The sequence below is a fragment of the Lacerta agilis genome, chromosome 3 (genome assembly GCF_009819535.1).
Source record: "Lacerta agilis isolate rLacAgi1 chromosome 3, rLacAgi1.pri, whole genome shotgun sequence".
In the NCBI taxonomy this organism is placed as follows: Eukaryota; Metazoa; Chordata; class Lepidosauria; order Squamata; family Lacertidae; genus Lacerta; species Lacerta agilis.
In genome coordinates this window covers 107,799,167-107,817,991 of record NC_046314.1, presented here as the reverse complement: position 1 = coordinate 107,817,991, position 18,825 = coordinate 107,799,167, and the positions used below count along the sequence as shown (strand labels likewise).

Below are 18,825 nucleotides of genomic sequence, written 5' to 3'. Positions count from 1 at the left end.
ATTTGGTGTGTTGCAATGACTGACAGTTAATATGGCCTGAAGGACATATCTCTGCCATCTGGGGGCTCCAGGCAACTAAAAATAGGGGCTTCCTTCTCACTTCAGCTGAAGACTCCTTTGTTTGAAGGGAAGTGGGTGGCAAAACATTTGGGCTGGTTTAGCAGTGTTGCTTGATATGCTCACTTTGTATTCCTGGCAAGTCTGTCTCTTCTTCTCCCCATCCCCAAACCCACTAACAATTTTCTTCTTAAGCTCTGTATGAGGTGGAGACATCTGGCCTGTCTCCAAGCTTTTATTAAACAAACGAAAAAAGACCCAACACATTTGGTCTCTCATCTTCCATCCATTTTCAAAGACTGTTAAGAGCTTTAAGAACACATGCAGACCCTGCGCCATGAGTCACTTCTATAGCAACAATCAGTGTTTTTTTAAATAGTTTAATGACATGGAAAGTTAAGAGCATTCAAATATTGGCTGACAAATAGTGTGCAAGATGAAGCTCCTCCCTTTCAGATTACACAGTCTGCCTCAGGTGCTTTCTTCCCCCCTTCCACCTCCCTTCCTGCTTGTTACGGTGGGTTGCTTTTTGCCACAGGACAGCCCACATTTCAAATGCCTGGGGCCCTTCAACTGATTTTTTTTCAAAGAAAAAGATTACATCTGCCAACATGTCTCAGTTAAATACTATTTTAATAAAAAGTTACATGAAATGTGGATAAGCTGTGTTTCTTACTGTGTTGGAAATTTGTAGACGTTAGCCTTCTGGTGCCGGAAGCGCTGGGGGAGTGATTGTTCTGAATAAAGCACAAATAATATTTAATGGGTCCACTTAAAATATATGAAAATATATTAGCTTATTCTGTTTCTTCAGCCTGCTTCAAACATTACACAGCATATTTATATGTAGGCAAATTTATAATGTGCCTACTTCTGCCCTGTAATTTGCGAGGTTGCCAAATTCCGTTTCACAAGGCAATTTTGTGAGAAGGAAGGAACAAACAAACACTTGGAGCTCTATACAGTTGATTTTAAACTTGCCGCTTCTACATTCATCTCTATATAAAATCAAAACAAGTTTAAACATTTTAATATCAGTCTACCAGTGTACTTTTGACAAAAGAACCGACAAATATTAAACCAAGCAAAGGAGTTTCAGTGTTCACATTCAGCAATACATATTGGAATCGTAAGAATCTAAACGGCTGGATGCTTAATACTTTGGAATGACCAAGCCTACCTTTAACAAAAAAAAAAGTAAAATCATTACGTTTATCTAATTTTGTCTATTTTAAAAAATGAGAAAAAGTTAATGTTTAATATATAAAATCAAATTAATGCATACAATGTTTGTGAGCAAAGAATTCAGTTCATGGTTAAATACTAAACGGTCATTCTTGTCCCCAACTCCTAGAAGCAGCTTCTCTGAACTATCGCTTATTAATAACTTCCTCTTTAAGTTTTGCTGCAAGGATTCTTTTCTTTAACAACCTTTGCTCCTCTTCTTCTGTCATTCCCTAAAAATAAAAATGTGAAATTTTAAACTGCAATATCCGTTGCTAAGTTACACAGTAACTTACACAGTAACATTTCTATATAGACATACCTCCAATTTAATGTAACTTCATCTCAGTGAAAGTGTGCATAAGATTTTAGCTCATCGAGTGAAAAAATAATTTTGTATAACACATTGTAGGTTCAGCAGTTTGTAAGGCAAACATGTTACAGAGCTCTTTTCAGTGTGATACTTAAGAGAAAGAAACCTGCTTCACACCTGTAAGGAACAGGTGCAGCAAGTGTACTTGCTTTAACTGTGCAAATGCACTCCTGGCTAACACAGAGACTTGGACATCCATGCTGGGGGTTGAGTCTCTAGGAGCACACCCAAACTGACCCTGTATCTTCTGAATAACTATTCCCTGTTCTGCCTTCTGACTGAACAAGAGCACGTCTCTCTTGCCTAGATTAAGTTTCAATGTGTTCACCTTCATCCAGTCTATTACTGAGGACAGACATGGGCTTAGAACCAAGAAAGCTTCCTTGGATGTTGGTGGAAAGAAATGGCTGGGTGTCATCAGCATACTGTTGACACATAACCCCAGAACGCCCCAACAGCCTCTCCCAATGTTTTCAAGTAAATGTTAAACAGCATGCGGGACAGAAGAGAACCCTGAGGGACCCCCAAGGCATTAATCAGGAGTCTGCTTCAACCACATTCTGGATTTGCCCCTCCAGAAAGGATCAAGAGTCAATGTAAAACAGTGCCTCCAAGTTCCATTCCAGCAAGGCAGCCCAGACGGATGCCATGGTCAACGGTATCAAAAGCCGCTGAAAGGTCCAGCAGAACCAACAGGGACATACACCATATGTGGGATAGTACTGCCCTAGCTAATAATCAGGATTTCTGCAAGAATGTGAAGCAGTCTGAACACATGAATGTTATCTCACTTCCCAGTTCACAATGCAGTCCTGAGCGTGTCTACTCTAAAGTAAGTCTCACCAAGTTCAATAGGGCTTACTCTCAAGGAACTGCATAAAGGAATGTAGCATAGTTAATGACACTTTTATAGGCAAATTAAAAGTTCATGTTATTACATGTGTGCATGTGTTGGGCTATTCACACATGCAGGTGTGCATCAGCTCACTGACCCTAGAGTGTATACTCTAGATTTAGTGGCATATTAAATAGAAGCAAGTGGCCAAGCTCTTTTTTCCTTTTCGTGCATCAACTCTACTATGCAAGAATTACTGTAAGGATGTTCAGCATGTCTGTTTACCATCATTACTTTCTTAGCTCCCATTTCAACTCTGTTAGGTATTGTGGAAACAGGCTTGTAGTTGCATATCCTTAACGAGATGAGGAACTGAGCACAAACCTACTTATACTTTGAATACTGAGCAGTTGTACCAGGATGGAGCCCTGCCCTCTCCCCATCCCACTAGTGAACAGTGCTATTCAAAGCATCAGTTTGGAACTACACATAGCCCTGCATTTCTCCAATGCAGACTGGCTGGTTAGAACATCCTCTCCCCTTTTACCTCCTTAGAAGGTAACAGCTCTTCTTTCTGCTCTGTACTTTGTGGTGGTGGCGGCGGTGGCATATTAGTTTTGGACTCCTTCTTCAAAGCCATCAATGCATCTCGTTTCTGCTTTAGATAGTCTTCACGCTCCCTGAGCTCTTGTGCTCCAAGTTCTGATAGTTTCTGGTAAGTAGAATTTAAAAGGCAGATTTATTGCATAGTTTCTGTAATGTATTTTTTATCCAATTAGAGATCTGTGAATGAAAAAATGCAAGCTTTGTTTTTTAAAAAGTGTTAGAATTAGATTGTTAAAACTATATATAGTCCCAACAAAATAGAAAAACAAAAGAGCTGAAGGACAAGCATGTTTGTTTAAAATGTATTTATTACAAGTAGTAATTTGATGCTACCCCCTTCCCCCCCCCCAAAAAAAGGATTCCACCAGGGGCCTAGAACTTTAATTGCTGCTGTGTTTCGGTAGCCTTTAAGCAAGTAGGAAGGGAGGTCTGGAGCAAGCCACAGGCAGAAAGAGAACATCAAGCAATCTGGATTTAGTCTAAGCTGGAGAAGAATTGACATGGGTGGTGCTGTGGGTTAAACCACAGAGCCTAGGGCTTGCTGATCAGAAGGTCGGTGGTTCGAATCCCTGCGACGGGGTGAGCTCCCGTTGCTCGGTCCCTGCTCCTGCCAACCTAGCAGTTCGAAAGCACAAAGTGCAAGTAGATAAATAGGCACCGCTCTGGCAGGAAGGTGCACTGCTCTGGAGTTCGCCAGAAGCGGCTTAATCATGCTGGCCACATGACCCAGAAGCTGTACACCAGCTCCCTCGGCCAGTAAAGCGAGATGAGCACCACAATCCCAGAGTCATCTGTGACTGGACCTAACGGTCAGGGGTCCCTTTACCTTAGAGAAGAGTTGAGGGAGCAGGTACCATTCATTTTCTAAGCACCTATGTATTATGAGTGGAACATTGTTAAGAACTATGGTAGCATCACTAGTGACATGCAAGCCACAATATTTTTTGTAGGGTATACGTTCACTGGTTTCGTACATTATGCAGAGCAGACTAAGGCTTGCTACCGGGTGTACAGTCAACTGGGAGTCACAGTTGGTCCTTGCTGCCTGATAAGTGTACCTGATGAGCAAGCATGCTTGACACACTTACACTTTACATGTTTAATGTACACCTAAAAAGAAAAAGTAGTACTTTCTTTTCTAAATTCTCCAAGGCATATAAAGGCTCACCTGGAAGGGTTTTCATAAGGAGCTTCTTTCAAATTAATACAAGAGGGAAAATGTATATACCAAAGTTGGTCCCTAATTGTCTGCATATAGATACATTGGCAGACCTCTCTTTAGTCAGAATATACTACTAAAGATAATATATGTGAAAGAAGCAGGGAGACTACAGGATATATTACATTTACAAGACCTTCTGCAAAGATGCCATAAACACAGGAATGCATGACTGTTGGACTCAGATTTCCAGAAGTGACATTCTCTTTCAAAAGATATAAAACTGACATATGAACAACAGATGCCATCTTAATTCAACTCAGCTGAACTGTTTAACTAGGTCTGCCTATTCTGCCACGTGACCAACAACAGACCACATCATCAACACTCTTCTTACTCTCTTAAAAAGAGAATGAAAAATGGAATTCAAATTCAATCTCTAAGCACATTTATTCTAAATCTAGTTACAACTACGTATTTTTTTGCCTACACATTGTAAGGTCAGTTTGTAGCAGGTGCCGTTTTTAAAAGTGTTGAGGCAGACAGTGTCTCATTAACATTTATGCCGACACATACCTTGTTGTGTATGGAGTTGTTTCATAATAAATCAAATTTCCTTAGAATGTCTGAATACTGCTAAAGTGTGCTGAAAGTCAAATATCTATATCTAAAAAACTAAAATCCTCCTCCTCCTCCATAAAAGCCTAGTTACCCATCCTACTCATTCCTTGTGATTGTGCTATTCATTTTTGCTTTCTACACAGAGTTCCTTTTGCTTCTCGTATTCTGACTTCCTGGCATCTGGCTCCTCCCATTAGCACATTTAAACACCTGACAAAACTCAACATTTCATTCTGACATTCTAACTGATTTTGCATATCGATTCCACTCTCCTTACCTTCTATCTTCCTAAGATTGTAACTCTGAAGATAGATATTTTTCTTGTTTTCATTTTATATACGGCACCTAGTTCTTGTGATGTTCAATAAATGATATTCCAATGGTTCAAGCCAGCATTCCTCAACAGGGTGCCCCCCAGATGATTTGAACTACAGCTCCCATCATGCCTGAACACTAAGCACCAAGCTGGGGAACCCTGGATCAAACTTTGTAAATATTTATACACAACTATACCATACAAAAAGTAATCCAAAATGACATACTAGCTACTAAATAATATTAGTTATCTTAAATGAAGTGAGCATTCAGCTTACACGTCCTTCAGTCCCCACTTGCTTTGCTACACATTCAGAGCCATTCCCTATGGTTTTCTTCCGACTCTCTTCCTTCACTTTGGCAGAGGGCAGTTCCCGGGTAGGTAAGTGTTTGTGTTTTGCCTCTCGACCTAAATTTACAATGAAAGGAACTAATCCATCATACGTTCATCATAGTAATACAAATCAAATGTAGGGGATCTTTGTACCTTGATGGATTTTAACCAAAGAGCAAGAATTTTAAAAACAATTCTTCACTTCCTAAAGGCTTCCCAAATACTAATATTTTATGGATTGTATTCCAACTAAGACCAGTACATTAAATGAGGCTACTCTAACTTAACCATTTCCATTAACTTCACTAAGTCTTCTGAGCAGAAAGAACACACAAAATAAACACTGTGAAGTGCTTTACCCATCAAAAACAAAATACCAGGTTTTATTCAGTGTTCAGTGTTTTTCATCTCCTTCAGTTCTAAATGTTTGAGGTCTGTTCTCTGGTTTGTTACATGAAGTGGGACTGAGCCTTAACAGGAACGCAGGAACAAGGTCTTATGTTAAGACTTAGACAGTTCCTGTCTGAGCTGCAGAGAGAGCTGCATGGCCTGCTTGAAGACCTCTTGACATCCATGGAAAAATACCATTTACAGTAAGAATAACTGTTTCTTCTCCCCATCCCAATTTCCTCTGGAGCATGTCAGGTGGAACTGCTCTTGAGATGAACTGACAGCTGGGTTTTGCTCACACTTAGAGTCTGAACAATTGCTATACCAGGTTTCCAAAGAGCCCCTGCTTTTCATTTTTCAAACATACAACACAAAGTTCAACTGAAGCATCAAAATTCTCTCCCCCTCCCCCCAGCATTCCCATTTAAATGTCAATTCCCATTTATTTATAATATTTTATGATCATCCAATCCAAAGTCCTGAGTGCTTCACACCAAATTATGCTGTATATTTTTTCATCTCTGTATTTTAGATACTTGCAGACAATCATACCTGATGAATGTTTTGTAGTATGGTCAGCAGACTCTTTAGGTCCTGCACTTTCACTCAGATGTCCTGGAGATTTGTGTGCACCATCAGATGATCGCTGTTTCTCATGTGACTATATATTTAAGTGGGGGGGGAGATAATATAACAGTATCAAGTAATGCACTCAAGACACTAAAAACAAGTACAGTAAATATACATATAGCTTTACATACAGCTTTTTGCAGTCTTGAAGCTACTAAAATATGGTTTTTGACAAATGCTATTTATTTAACAAAATTATGCTCTCACAAAATAATTAGCTACGTGAGCTTGTATGTGTTCTGCTATGGCTATACTTTAACCCAACTTTAAAATCATCCTTATGATCTTCTCCACTCATGTATGGGAAATTTAAGCTCCCCCTTCAGTCTCCCCCATCACACATATCCAAAAGACCTCTCAAAGAGTGAGGGGCCCTCTAGAAGCCACCACATAGGGCACTATTGCTGCTGTTAAGACAAAATAACTGCCGCTTCCTCTGTGCTTAAGAACTGGTTTCTGGGAGGGGGCACTCATATTCATGCACAGATAGGTATTGCTGGCATATAAGCACCAGGAACATGCTAAAAAATATGAATGGAGAAAACAGCAACACTCTATTAGTTGCTGTTGCAACCTCTAAAACGCATCCAAAGTGAGGCACATACAATACAGGCATTAATTCCACTCCAGATAAACACCCTTGAATGAGACACTAACTTTCCCACCCAATAGGAAAAGGCTGTTCTCATGGCTCTTAATAGATATCCTGACAAATTGACCTCAGAATGCTACGTGTCTTCCGTATAGAATCTCTCCCCCCCCTCACCAATGTTGTCTACCTTCATCACCAGGGCCTGTAGATGATTAGCTATACAGTCATACCTTGTGTTGCATATGCTCCGTGTTGCGCACGTTTGGGTTACGCACCTCCGCAACCCGGAAGTCCTCCGTGGAGCGTGCGCGGTGCATGGATGCGCAAAAGCGTTCTGCGCACTTCACACATGCGCAGAAGCACAAAAACCCATGAACTTCCGGGTTTTTTCTTCTTTTTTTCTATTTCTATTTCTTTTTTTGTTCATTCGTGTTACATGCACCCGGGTTACATAGCACAACCCGGAACAAATCGCGTACGTAACACGGGGTACCACTGTATTTTCCACTACAGCACCATCTATCACCTACTTTGTGATTCATTAAAAAATAGTCTTTACTTCAGAATATTTTCTCACACCATCAACAGTCAGCTTCCTGAATGATTTGCTCAATAGCGTGATAAAGGGACACTCATCAAATCCATCTCATCAAGTTCACAAAAGAAAAAAGGGGCAAAAGGAAATGAGAGTTGCAAAGAAAGCATTTGTAACAGGGATATGCTGGTAATTTTATTAAGCCACCAAAGCCTGATGAGAAGCACGTGTATTTGATGGAAGGCTGGATTTATAGCGCTATAATTAAATAATAGCATCACTACATTCACAGAGTAGATTAATTCAATTGAACTTCAGCATACCTCATTAGTTCTTTTCCTTTCTTGCTCCAGATCATATTCTTCCTTTGACTTTCTGCAAAACAGAATATGAGGGAACATGCAATTCAACTGTTCAGTCAGCAGCCTCTCGTGACAGTCAAAATTTTGGGGATCCCTCCTTTTCCCCTCAACTACTTGTGCCCCAGCCCATGAAATTCAGGAGGTTCTCCCAACTCTCAGAATAAGCACTTGGGGGCACAATTTGTTAGAGAAACAAAGCAAAAAGGTTCTTTTTACCTGAGAACCTCCCTTAATATTTTCATTTCTTCTTCTTCAACTTCAGTATATGCGTCAGACCCATCTGTCAAACAATCAGGTAGCACACCTGTTTAAGAAAAGAAACAAAGAAAGAAAGAGGAGTAAAGAAGGATGACATTCAGTTTTCCACAGATGAAGTACAAGCTGTTATCTAATTGTCAAAATGTGCACAGAAACTTGAAAAGAACTTTTAGAAGTGATTATTTTTAGGTGATTTCCACAGGAATTATCTGCATACTGTATGTGTAATATAAAAAAGACATTTGTTACAGAAATCTTGGAAGATGAATAAAGTGAGATTTTGGAAACTCAAGCATCTGTAGCAACATCTTGAACTCTGTTTGAATCCCACATAACAAACCTAACAGACAATTTTATTGTTGGCTTAAAAGAAATATGAAACAGATCACAGAAAAAAGGCATTTTAATTAATAGATATTACTTCATACAAATTCAGTCAAGTAAGAGAACTATCCATCATTTAAGTCCTTCCCTGCCCCTCTTTTCCAAATGACTGAAAGCCCAGCTCCTTCAGGGATGGGGAAGAAATGAAATTATGTACAGTATTACCGGTATGTACTTTTTGTACTTATTATGTACTTATTAATTATGTACTTTTCAACTATCCCAAGCTGTCCTGTGGGATAACCAAGGTACAAATAACTTGGAAAAAGCAGAGTATATAATTCAGCTCCAGTCTCATTTTGGGCTGCCCATCTGAGCACTGACTGCAGCAACAGGAAGGAGAACAAGATAAACCCAGAAAGAGGTCACCTTAGTCCCTTCACTGGGCAGTAAATGACAGATCCTTCTAGCCTATCTTCTTCCTCTGATTATCTTCCTGCCTTCACACTTTCCCTTCTCTGCTCCTCATTGCCTTTTCAAAATATTTTTAGTTTCTGCCCTCTTAGCCTTCAGTATTTTGCCCCTTTAATGCCATTCTTTCAACTCCCTCGCTGTTGTGTCACATGCCCCTTTTGACCACTTAACCATGCCTCATTGAGCCCACTGAAGCCCCCTGCCTCAGAAAAGCCCCAGGTCTCAGCAAATGAAGAGATGAAATGCGAAAACAAGTTTCTCATTGGCCATTACTCACCATTTCTTTCCTGAATTATTCTTATGGCTTGCAATTGCATTTCAATATTTTTCTGGACCATCATCTCTTTAAACAACCTGAAATCTTCAGCTGCCAATACTGGCTGCAAGATGGCCTATGTGGGGAAAGATGTTTTAAATCTTACAGTGCAAACAAATTTGCAATCTGATCAATTTTTTTAAAAAAGGCTCAAGTCCCACATTACTACAATAGTCTAAATTTATGGAGGAAAGTTCTGAAAAAGTTACTGTATCAACACCTACACGGCTTTATAGCTTTCCTCCTATACCACCTTGCGTTGGAGTAAGCTTCACAATATCAATGAAAGTTACTTATGATAAGATATTAAGACAGGATTGCATTGTCCTTTACCCAAGTATTCCTACAAATCAAGACTATATATAATATTGGAATATGGGAAATCATCTAGTCTCTCTCATGGGATATACCTGTTTCCAGGAGGTTACAATAATGAACATTTATATCAGAACTAGGGAACCTCTGGGCCTCCAGGCCTCTCTATTCAGCCTCCCACCAACCGGCAGCCTGAAGTACAATCATAACTTGCTCTTACTGCACCAATATTACTGTATGTGCTCATATATGTGCCTGCAGAAACACTTAGTTTTTGCAACTGTCCTGGATAGTAAGGAGTATTTTTAATTAGTATATTGTTTAATTGTGCTGCATGTTAATATCAACACAATCTGCAACACTGAGAGTGCATGCTGAGTAAGCAGGTAGTGCAGCTACAAAACCAGAAACTGGCAACAACACACCAGCACCCCTTGCACCTGATCTTATATGCTTTATCACCACTGCCATGGAACCAAACCACAGGTAACTTGCTAAGATACTTTCATCATTAGTATTCCACTAGTTCACTTTTTTCTCAGTTTCTGGATGAAAAATTGAGTGACAATGGCTGCAGTCTTAAACATATTGTTAAACATGAGTTCCATTACCTTCAATGCTCATTCTTTTTAGCCCAATGACTGTTAATTTGTGAGTTTTTATATATACAAAGTGTGCATTCTGTTAAACTGAAACATCACTGTGTGTGTTTGACACAGGAGGGGTTTTTAAAAAGAAAAAAAAAGAAACTGAAAATATATACAAAGGGAACACAATCACATATCTCCAGGATTGTTTTTTAAATTTCCTAAAATAAAATTTACCTGTGAGGTACGAGTCTTGGCAAGAGGAGACATACAAGCTTCCTGGAATTTGTCTTCATTGATTCCAACTTCTTTAAGGTAACTGTCTAACAGCTTTTCAACCTGCAAAAAATGGATGGCGGAAAAGATTATTCCACAATTCTCTATAGCCTTGAACCTTACCCCCTTCCTTTAAACTGGGATATAAATATTTATTTATTTATAATAAATAATGTAAGTCATTGTACATAAGTTAGTTTACTTGGTTTGCTGCTGCCAAGTTTCCCTATTTCTCTTAATTTATATAGCAGCATTTATGTGCATGTTTTACAAAATACAGGAGTACATCTCTGGAATTTGAGATTTGCAATCAATAAAGGGAAAACAACAGTGGAAGAGGAGAGAAAGGAAAGTGGAAGGAATTAGGGAAATAATATGTGATGATTTCAGTTGCACTTGCTCAGGCTTAGCTACAATACAGAATAGGAACTATGGGGGTTGTGCCCAAAGGTTTAATGAAAAAGTGGGTTTTGAGGAGGAATCTGAATGAAGAGATACGGAAATGCAGAGGTGCTCTGGGGGCAGTTCAAGGCCTAGGGATCAATAATGCAGAGGCCTTTGGAGAATACCCAAACAGTTAAGGGGTGGTAGTGCTGTATAAGCCATCATAGGCAGTATGTATTGGGATGTAAGTAGAGAGAAGGGGGACAAGGCCAAAAAAGTGCTCAGGTGGATACCAGGTAGTTATCACTGTGCATTACTAAGACACTATGGATGCTTCCAGATGAGGACTTAATATCACAAGCAGGCTGTTCAGATCATGGTTTATGTCTGCGTAATTGGCTTATTAGTTTTCCCACATTCCATTTCTTCAGTTACAGACATTAGTTGCTCTTCAGCCATTTGCCACCCACTGGTGAGCTTGGCAGAATGTTCTCTTGTACTGTTTTTTTCTTGCTGCTCCCCTCTGTCACTCCTCTCCAGTACTCCACTACATTTTTCCAGTTTACATACATACGCAAGTACAACTGCTACTAATATTCTGGCTATGATGGGAACACAACAAATATAAATAATTCTAAGTGGTCTGAAACAGAAGGACTTGGATGTGCCAGGTTATGCCATAATTCAAGACAAAGTACAACAGGAGCTCACTCCTAAAATCTTATTTTCAGACTCAATCACAGGAGCAATGAGCCATAGTTTTAATCTTTAGAAAGAAAAGAATGGCTATAGAAATGATTGACTGAATGGGATGAAAGCAGGAAAAAAGATGCAGGCAGCTGCTTTTGATTGCAGTCATACAAAACCACAGCAATATCAAGTTCTGGCTACAAAGGCTCAGCACAAAATAAAAGGATACAGTTTCTTCAATCTAGAGCATCTGCAACAAACTAGGGCAATGATAACTAAGCACAATGCAAAGACTCAAAGTTGGCAGAACAATAGCTCTTTTACATTAAACCATTAGTCAGCTAGTTTTCAAAAAAATGTAATACTCATAGGAATATATAAGTTGCCAGAAGTGGTACACAAACTATTCCTGTTTCAATAGCACATTTTTCTTAAAAAGTGAAAATAAAACAACCACTACTCACCAGAGCTTTATATTCCTGATGAATCTCAGTGTAAGACAGCTTGCTTTCTTCTTCTTCATCAAAAACTAAGGAGACAAATTTTACTTTTCTTTAAATTGAGAATTCTCCAAAAAAAGGTTTCTAAAATAATATTCAGCTAGAAACCTCTTCAAATGATATCCCTAGTATAGTGAAATTTATCTAAATAAAAAGGTAGGACCAACAGGCAATTGTAATTCACTTCCAGATTTATTACATCCTCCATGACACCACTACCCCACCACCACCACCACCACCCCACAACTAGTCTAACTAAACTGGCTATACCCCTCTGCTTTCTTCTCTTCTACTGGCATATAACACCTCTGCCCACTCAGCCCCTCAAGCTACTTATTTTGCCTTATTCTTACTTACACCTACTAGTTGTATGTAACCACAAGATTCCCTTTGGGCCCAAGTTCAGCATTTCTAAATACATTCCAACTCAGTCCAAGGTGCTTCATGGACTGCCAATTCAGCTCAGGGTCCACCTAAGCCTTCCACATTCCCCACCTTTCCATTTGCGATTGGGAATTTTTTAAAAGACCATAACTCTCCCCCCCCCCCCAATTTAACAGACCTGGATGGAACTTGCAGGCATTCTCACCCCCTCCACAGTGAGGAAAACCTGTCAAAACCAAAGGGCTTTGTGCTGGACACCTTTGAAAGTTTGATATCTGTAACTTTTTTCTATTGCTGTGGAATTGAAATGTGTGGGCAAAGTTGCTCAATTCTGAGGGCACAAATCAGATTTCACATGAATAGCTGCAGTGGTTTTCATGCAAGGGCAACCAGCACAGTTTTAGTGTAAGTAACAAGAGGAAATGCATAATCTCCCCTGGTGTTTTGTGTCCAGATGTTCTGCAAACTGAGAGTAAGAAACAGACCAAATTGTGGGCAGACAGGTCCAAGGGCCTTTGAGCTAGGTTTCTTTAAAATTGATTTTCAGTGGGAAGAACTAGAAAAGATTTGATTTCCAAGTACAATTCCCTCTTCCCACTCTGATGTTTGATCTCCCTCTTCCAACCCACCCTGGCATTCTGGCAAGCTTAGAAACATTACTGTCACTTTCAGCAAATGCTTGTCTACAACATTTTTTGAATGTCTGGATTGCGTTTCAGGGCACCCCACTTCAAATGATGCTACCTTGTACAGAACCTACTTTGTTTCTGACATGCCAAAAATCCCTCCACAGTAACAATTTTGCCTTGGGATTCAGTTCAATCTAGACACCCCTACTCGTAACCCCTTTACTTCCAGCAAATCATATCTATTCCAAGCATCCTCAGCAATGAAATCCATAAGTCTACCCTTCTTTTCAGCAATCCAGGTAGGATCTTGATGCACAATTTGGAAAATCCCAAATCATAAGTACACAAAGAAACTAGAACACTGTTTCAAGCAGCAGTCCTAGGCAACAATATGCTTCAGTTTAACAACACCTGATGTAAGATAGCTGTCTGAATGGACAACAGAGTAAAACAGTAACAATTTAATAGTCTACAAAAAATCCAGAAGTGCTGTGATGAAAATTCAGCTAACTTCTCTGACACTCGGAATAAACAAATCATTCCAAAAACAAAGTGATTGTTAACGGAGGCTTAACAAAGATTCAGTTTCATCTTGCCTGCAGGAAAGATATACAGTCGTACCTTGGAAGTCGAACGGAATCCGTTCTGGAAGTCCGTTCGACTTCCAAAACGTTCGAAAACCAAATCGTGGCATCTGATTGGCTGCAGGAAACTCCTGCAACCAATCAGAAGCTGCGGAAGCCCCGTTGGACATTCAGGTTCTAAAAGAACATTTGCAAACCATGAGCCAAAATATCCGAGTTCCAGGGCGTTTGGGATCCAAGGCATGACCCTGTACAGTGGTGCCCCGCTAGACGAATGCCTCGCTAGACGAAAAACTCGCTAGACGAACAGCATTCGTCTAGCGGAAGCTGCCCCGCAAGACGAAAAAGTCAATGGGGCTGCTTCGCAAGACGAAAAATTTTCGTTTTTTTTTTTTCGTTTAGCGGAGCGCGGCTGTCATTGCCGCTTCGCTAGACGAAAAAACCGCTAGACCAAAAAATTCGCAGAACGAATTATTTTCGTCTAGCGGGGCACCACTGTACTTCAAATGAAATAACTGAGAAGTATTTTGAGGCAGTTCAAAATGTTTCCAGCTAACAAAAAACAAACTGACAAACCCAAATAAGTTCCCCATTGATCTTCAGTGAGCCATCTGCTAAACAGTTGTGAAGTTATATAGCTCCCCTTTCCCCCCTAAGAATCCAACAACAAAAATAAGATGACTAACTAGCAATTTCTTCAAACTACTACAATATCTTTGCTTCAATATATGCTTTAAAGCATACTGTTGTCGCACTTGCAAACCTCATTCATTTTGTAATCAGCTGCTCCCTATTGAACTTAGACAAGGCTGAAAACTTACTTTTAAGAGGGCTTTTACACTGTATACTGAGTTTGTATATTTTGATGTGGTTAAGATCTGCTTTTAAATTGCTATGTATATATTTATTGCTAATATATTATGTTTTCTGGCATACACAACTTCAGAAACATTTCTTGGGAAGCAATTTAAACATTTTAAAATAACCAAATTATCTATCAAATTGCATCTCATTGTATGTAGGTGACCCCAATACAGGCTCAAGCTTAAACAATGTAGCTGCAGAATTTTTTTAAAATGGGGAGACCTTTATAAAATTAAGAGCCAGCAACTCACACTTTAACAAGTAAAGGATGATCAATCTTAAAAACCTTTATTTTACAAAATAAATCAGCCCAATCCTGCTGTAGCCACGCATGCTTAAAAATGCCATAAACAGCTTCAGAACATGAATGGAAATGCCTACTCTACTGCAAGCAAGAAATGGCAAACTCATGTTCAGTTAATGCCCATACTCCTTGATCCAGCAAAGCAATAAACAATTGGACAACCTGTTTACATATGCAGATGTCTTAAACTGGATTTGTCCAAGTGTGTTTAAATTTGCTCTCCAAACAAAATACTTCAGTAAACTTTTAAAGGGCTGCATAAGCACTTCTTCATCCAGATTTTTAAAGAAAAATAATAAAAACCTGGATTCCAAACATTCCCTTTCTTGCCCACTTCACAAAATTCACATCCTCTAGTCTAGCTAGTATCTGCCTCCAGCTCTTCTAGGAATGTTCCAACCAGAATAGAGCCAACAACAGTAAGCTATCTTCCACCAAAAGAATTAAGAGCCATAAAAAGTATCTGCCTCAGCAAAATGCAATAGTGACTCAGTGCAAAAGCTATTAAAAACTGTAAGGTACATGGATAGAGAAGCTCAAAATGAAAAGGTTCTGGGAAATTTGACAGCTATGTAATTCTGATGTCATATAACCACCTTCTTAGCAACTTCGCTGAATTCTGTGTGATTCTCTACTTAAGGGATTTTAGTACCTTCTACGCATACAACAGAAATCTACAAAATAATCAATATGTGCACAATCCAGTCCAAAATAAAGGCGCTCCCCCCTTTTTTTACATCCCAACTTGGGGTACATTACCTTACTTGGGGTATTTTGTTCCAACGGGTTTGACACATGCACTTAATTATGCTTTTGGAGGGGGTACAACCGCAAGTGCGCTACAACGATGGAAATTTTATTTTTACGTCTCAGTATATAGTCAATGGCCATCCCAATGAAGCATGAGCACGAATCACACAACTACAAAGCGAAAGACTGTTACCTGCATCAGGCGGGGTGGGGGTGGGGATCTACAATGTCCAGATTTTTTTATAAAAAAAAATATCCCTTCTGGTCAGCATCCCTAGAGGGTTTGGCACTTGCACTATCCGGAAAGGATTTCACTTTTACGCGCTTTGAAGGGATTTCGTTTCTAAGCGCCCTTGAGAACTGAATCAGCCCCAATTAAATAATAACGACGATCATTCACGCAGCCTCCCCTGGTCCCTAAGTGCCACTGGGCCTCTTTACATACATTTGTCAGAAATGAGGGGACAGGGGACAAAACCAGATTTTTAAAACCGGGGGAGTGGGGAAGACTGCCTCAGGATTCCCCTCGGGAGAGTGGGGGATAAAGGCTGTGAGGGAAGGATACGCTTATTCTTATTTCCTTATATCCCGCCTTTCCCTCCATATATTAATGGAAGGTGGTTCTCTACCCACCCGCCCGCCCTCCGAGCCGCCCCCGTCGCTTCTCACCCTCGCACTTGTGCTCCACGAACTCCAGGATGGGGATGGACCAGGAGGGGCTGCGGAGGAAGCCGGCAATGCTGTCTACCACCCACTCCACCTCCGCCTCCGCCTCCCCCTCGGCCGCCATCTCATCTCCCCTCCCCTCTCTCTCACAGGCTCCCTCACGAAACACGGGTGCGCGCCCGCGCGCGTGGCCTTCGAGGGGCGGGCGAGGGGGGGTGAGGAGGAGAGGGAAAAGAAGGAGAAGGGGAAAAAGGCGGGCGGGAGGAAGAAAGAAAGAACCGCAAGGGCCTCACGCAAGACGGCGGTTGGGGGGGAGGAAGAGATTCGGTTCCCGTCACTATGGCAACCGCCGTCACGGAATGGGAAGCGGGGAGGAGAGAAAGGAAGCGCGAGGGCACGTATTGTTACGCGCGCGCGGCTGCGGCGACGCTACCCCGCCCTCCTAAGGAGCAATCCAGTCACGCGCTCTCGCGCTCGCTTTCTTTCTCCATATGCGGAGCGTAGCGACGCGAAGGCGCATGCGCGTCGTGTTCGAAGTGGCGCTTCGTGTTCCGTTATGTGTAAATCCAAAAACGTCAGTGTCCAACCGCCCGCTGTGGGGCGCGCGAGATTCGGCAAACATATACATATATATATGTGCTGCTGCTGATATATACAGTAAAGGAAATTAGGAAATAATGCCCTAAGCGGTAGCTTCCCATCCTCGCAATGACTTTACGCGGCAAATATTGGTTTATGGAACCCATTAGCACACACAAAAACAACACCCCTCAAATTATAGGAATACAGTACATCAGTCAGGGCATGGACGAATTAGGGAAATCTGGCTGCTGCTGCAGCCCCTTCTAGTCCCCTCTCAATTGCGGGGATGGAGGGGTGTTATAGCAAAAGGCGCACTCTAGAAAAAAGGGTTGCCGGGTCTTGTGTGGCACCTGGAAGACTCATTTTTATAGTGGCATGCGCTTATGTTGTCTAAAGGGTACTTGGGTTATCCTTGGAGGGATAATAATAATGCTCTGCCTTTTTCCCTCAAGGTGTCCTACAGATAAAAATGAGGACAGCTAAAAATATAGGGGGAAATAGCACTAAAAAAATAAACATGTTTAATTTGTTTTTAAAATTGACAATATTTGAACATAACATGTCAGACACAATACGTTTGTGGGTAACTGCATTTTCCTGAGGGGAGCTCTACAAAAAAAAAAGGTTTTAGGCCACAATGAACCTGATATACTTTTGAAACGCCACACAACTCTGCTTAATATATAACAGAAAGGCAGGTAAGACACCTGTGAGGGAAATATTCATGGGCTGGAGCAACAGCAACAACAAATGTTTTTTTTTTAATAAAATGCCACAAGACTCGGTAGGCCCATATGAAGGAGAGTTGTTTCTCTTTTCTCCATCCATTTCCCCCTTTCCTCCAGTGGGCTTTTGCCCTGTCTTGTCAGTATTAATAGCCACAAAGGGCCTATCCAAGTTAATGTGTTTTGTCTATTAATTTAGGACGAACTCAGCAAGAATGATGCAGTCATATTTCCACAGCTTATACACATAGCTATCAGGAGTTGTTTTGGTGAGTGAGGATGCAGTTGGAGCTAATTTGCTTTTTAATACTTTTTATATTTTTTCCATTGCTGGACTACTTTGTTGGCCTCTATATGTTGAATTAAAAAAAGAAAAAGAAAAAGAGCTTTCAATTTCACCATGGAGGGGCAATGAATTTGAGGTACCAAACTGCCTCAAGATAAATTGAATTTCCTAACAGAGGACTGTTCTCATGTGGTCAAACTTCTTGTGGAGGGGGCAGACAAAGAAGTGTCTTTTTGTCATCACATCAAGGACATTTTAATTCTGATAGGCATTTAATTTAACCTGTTAATTTATGTTGGTTTTATTGGGATACCAATGCCTTGGAGTGTAGAGTTTTCGAGGACAATCTCCCAGTGGCTGCAAATGCCTTTCCAAGGCACGATTCCTGCTCAACTGGTGTACACAGGAGTATGTTAGAATCTATTTACATATCTACAGTACCTACATATGTATTACATTTCAAGTCACCAAAGACATATGCAGTTTTCTATAGGTTATGGTTATTGTGCTGGTTTCTTCTATTGCTACAAGAGCAGGAAGCCTCAGGGCACAATCTTTGCAGCACTTGCTCATGTGAGACTTTGGAAACTTGTATTACTGCGGCCTATTTTTAATTAGTCTGTTTTGCTTTGGTTTACTACCTCCCATTTAGCTCTTTGTTCTCAGCTTTGCTGAGAACTTACTTCTGGCACCCTTTTTTAAAAAATCTATTCTTCCTACTATGCTAAAGCAACAAAGTTAATCCAGCAAGTTCTTTGATCCTTGAAGAACAGATGTGCACAGATCTGTGTCCTGTAGTAAGAGGGGAAATGAAGCATTGTACTAGAAATATATTACAATAATACTTTGAATGAGAAATATGAAATATTTATATTAAGCTTTTAAAAATATATA

At 40.4% G+C, this 18,825-nt stretch overlaps 1 protein-coding gene across 2 annotated transcripts; it reads right to left on the bottom strand.

Moving 5' to 3' along the window:
- Positions 1-671: 671 nt before the first annotated feature.
- On the bottom strand, positions 672-16,523 carry CFAP36 (cilia and flagella associated protein 36). 2 transcript variants are annotated; one of them, XR_004426289.1, is made up of 11 exons: positions 16,342-16,522; positions 12,122-12,186; positions 10,545-10,646; positions 9,367-9,481; positions 8,250-8,337; positions 7,995-8,046; positions 6,467-6,575; positions 5,469-5,599; positions 3,037-3,201; positions 1,343-1,514; positions 672-794 (listed from the first exon to the last, which is right to left on the bottom strand). XR_004426289.1 is itself a non-coding variant. In XM_033145116.1 (10 exons), the coding sequence occupies exons 1-10, from the start codon at positions 16,460-16,462 to the stop codon at positions 1,428-1,430; spliced, it is 1,035 nt and encodes a 344-aa protein (XP_033001007.1). In that variant the 5' UTR covers positions 16,463-16,523; the 3' UTR covers positions 1,301-1,427. The 2 variants fall into 2 exon arrangements, 1 of the variants encoding a protein (XP_033001007.1); XM_033145116.1 differs by lacking the exon at positions 672-794 and having other exon boundaries at positions 1,301-1,514; positions 16,342-16,523.
- Positions 16,524-18,825: the final 2,302 nt, after the last annotated feature.

Coding starts and splice junctions, on each gene's coding strand:
- CFAP36 (XM_033145116.1), bottom strand. CDS start 16,462: ATGGCGGCCGAGGGGGAGGCGGAGGCGGAGGTGGAGTGGGTGGTAGAC. Junction 12,187..16,341: donor CGTGGAGCACAAGTGCGAGG/GTGAGAAGCGAC, acceptor TTGTCTCCTTAG/TTTTTGATGAAGAAGAAGAA. Junction 1,515..3,036: donor AGCTGTTACCTTCTAAGGAG/GTAAAAGGGGAG, acceptor TTTTATTTTTAG/GGAATGACAGAAGAAGAGGA.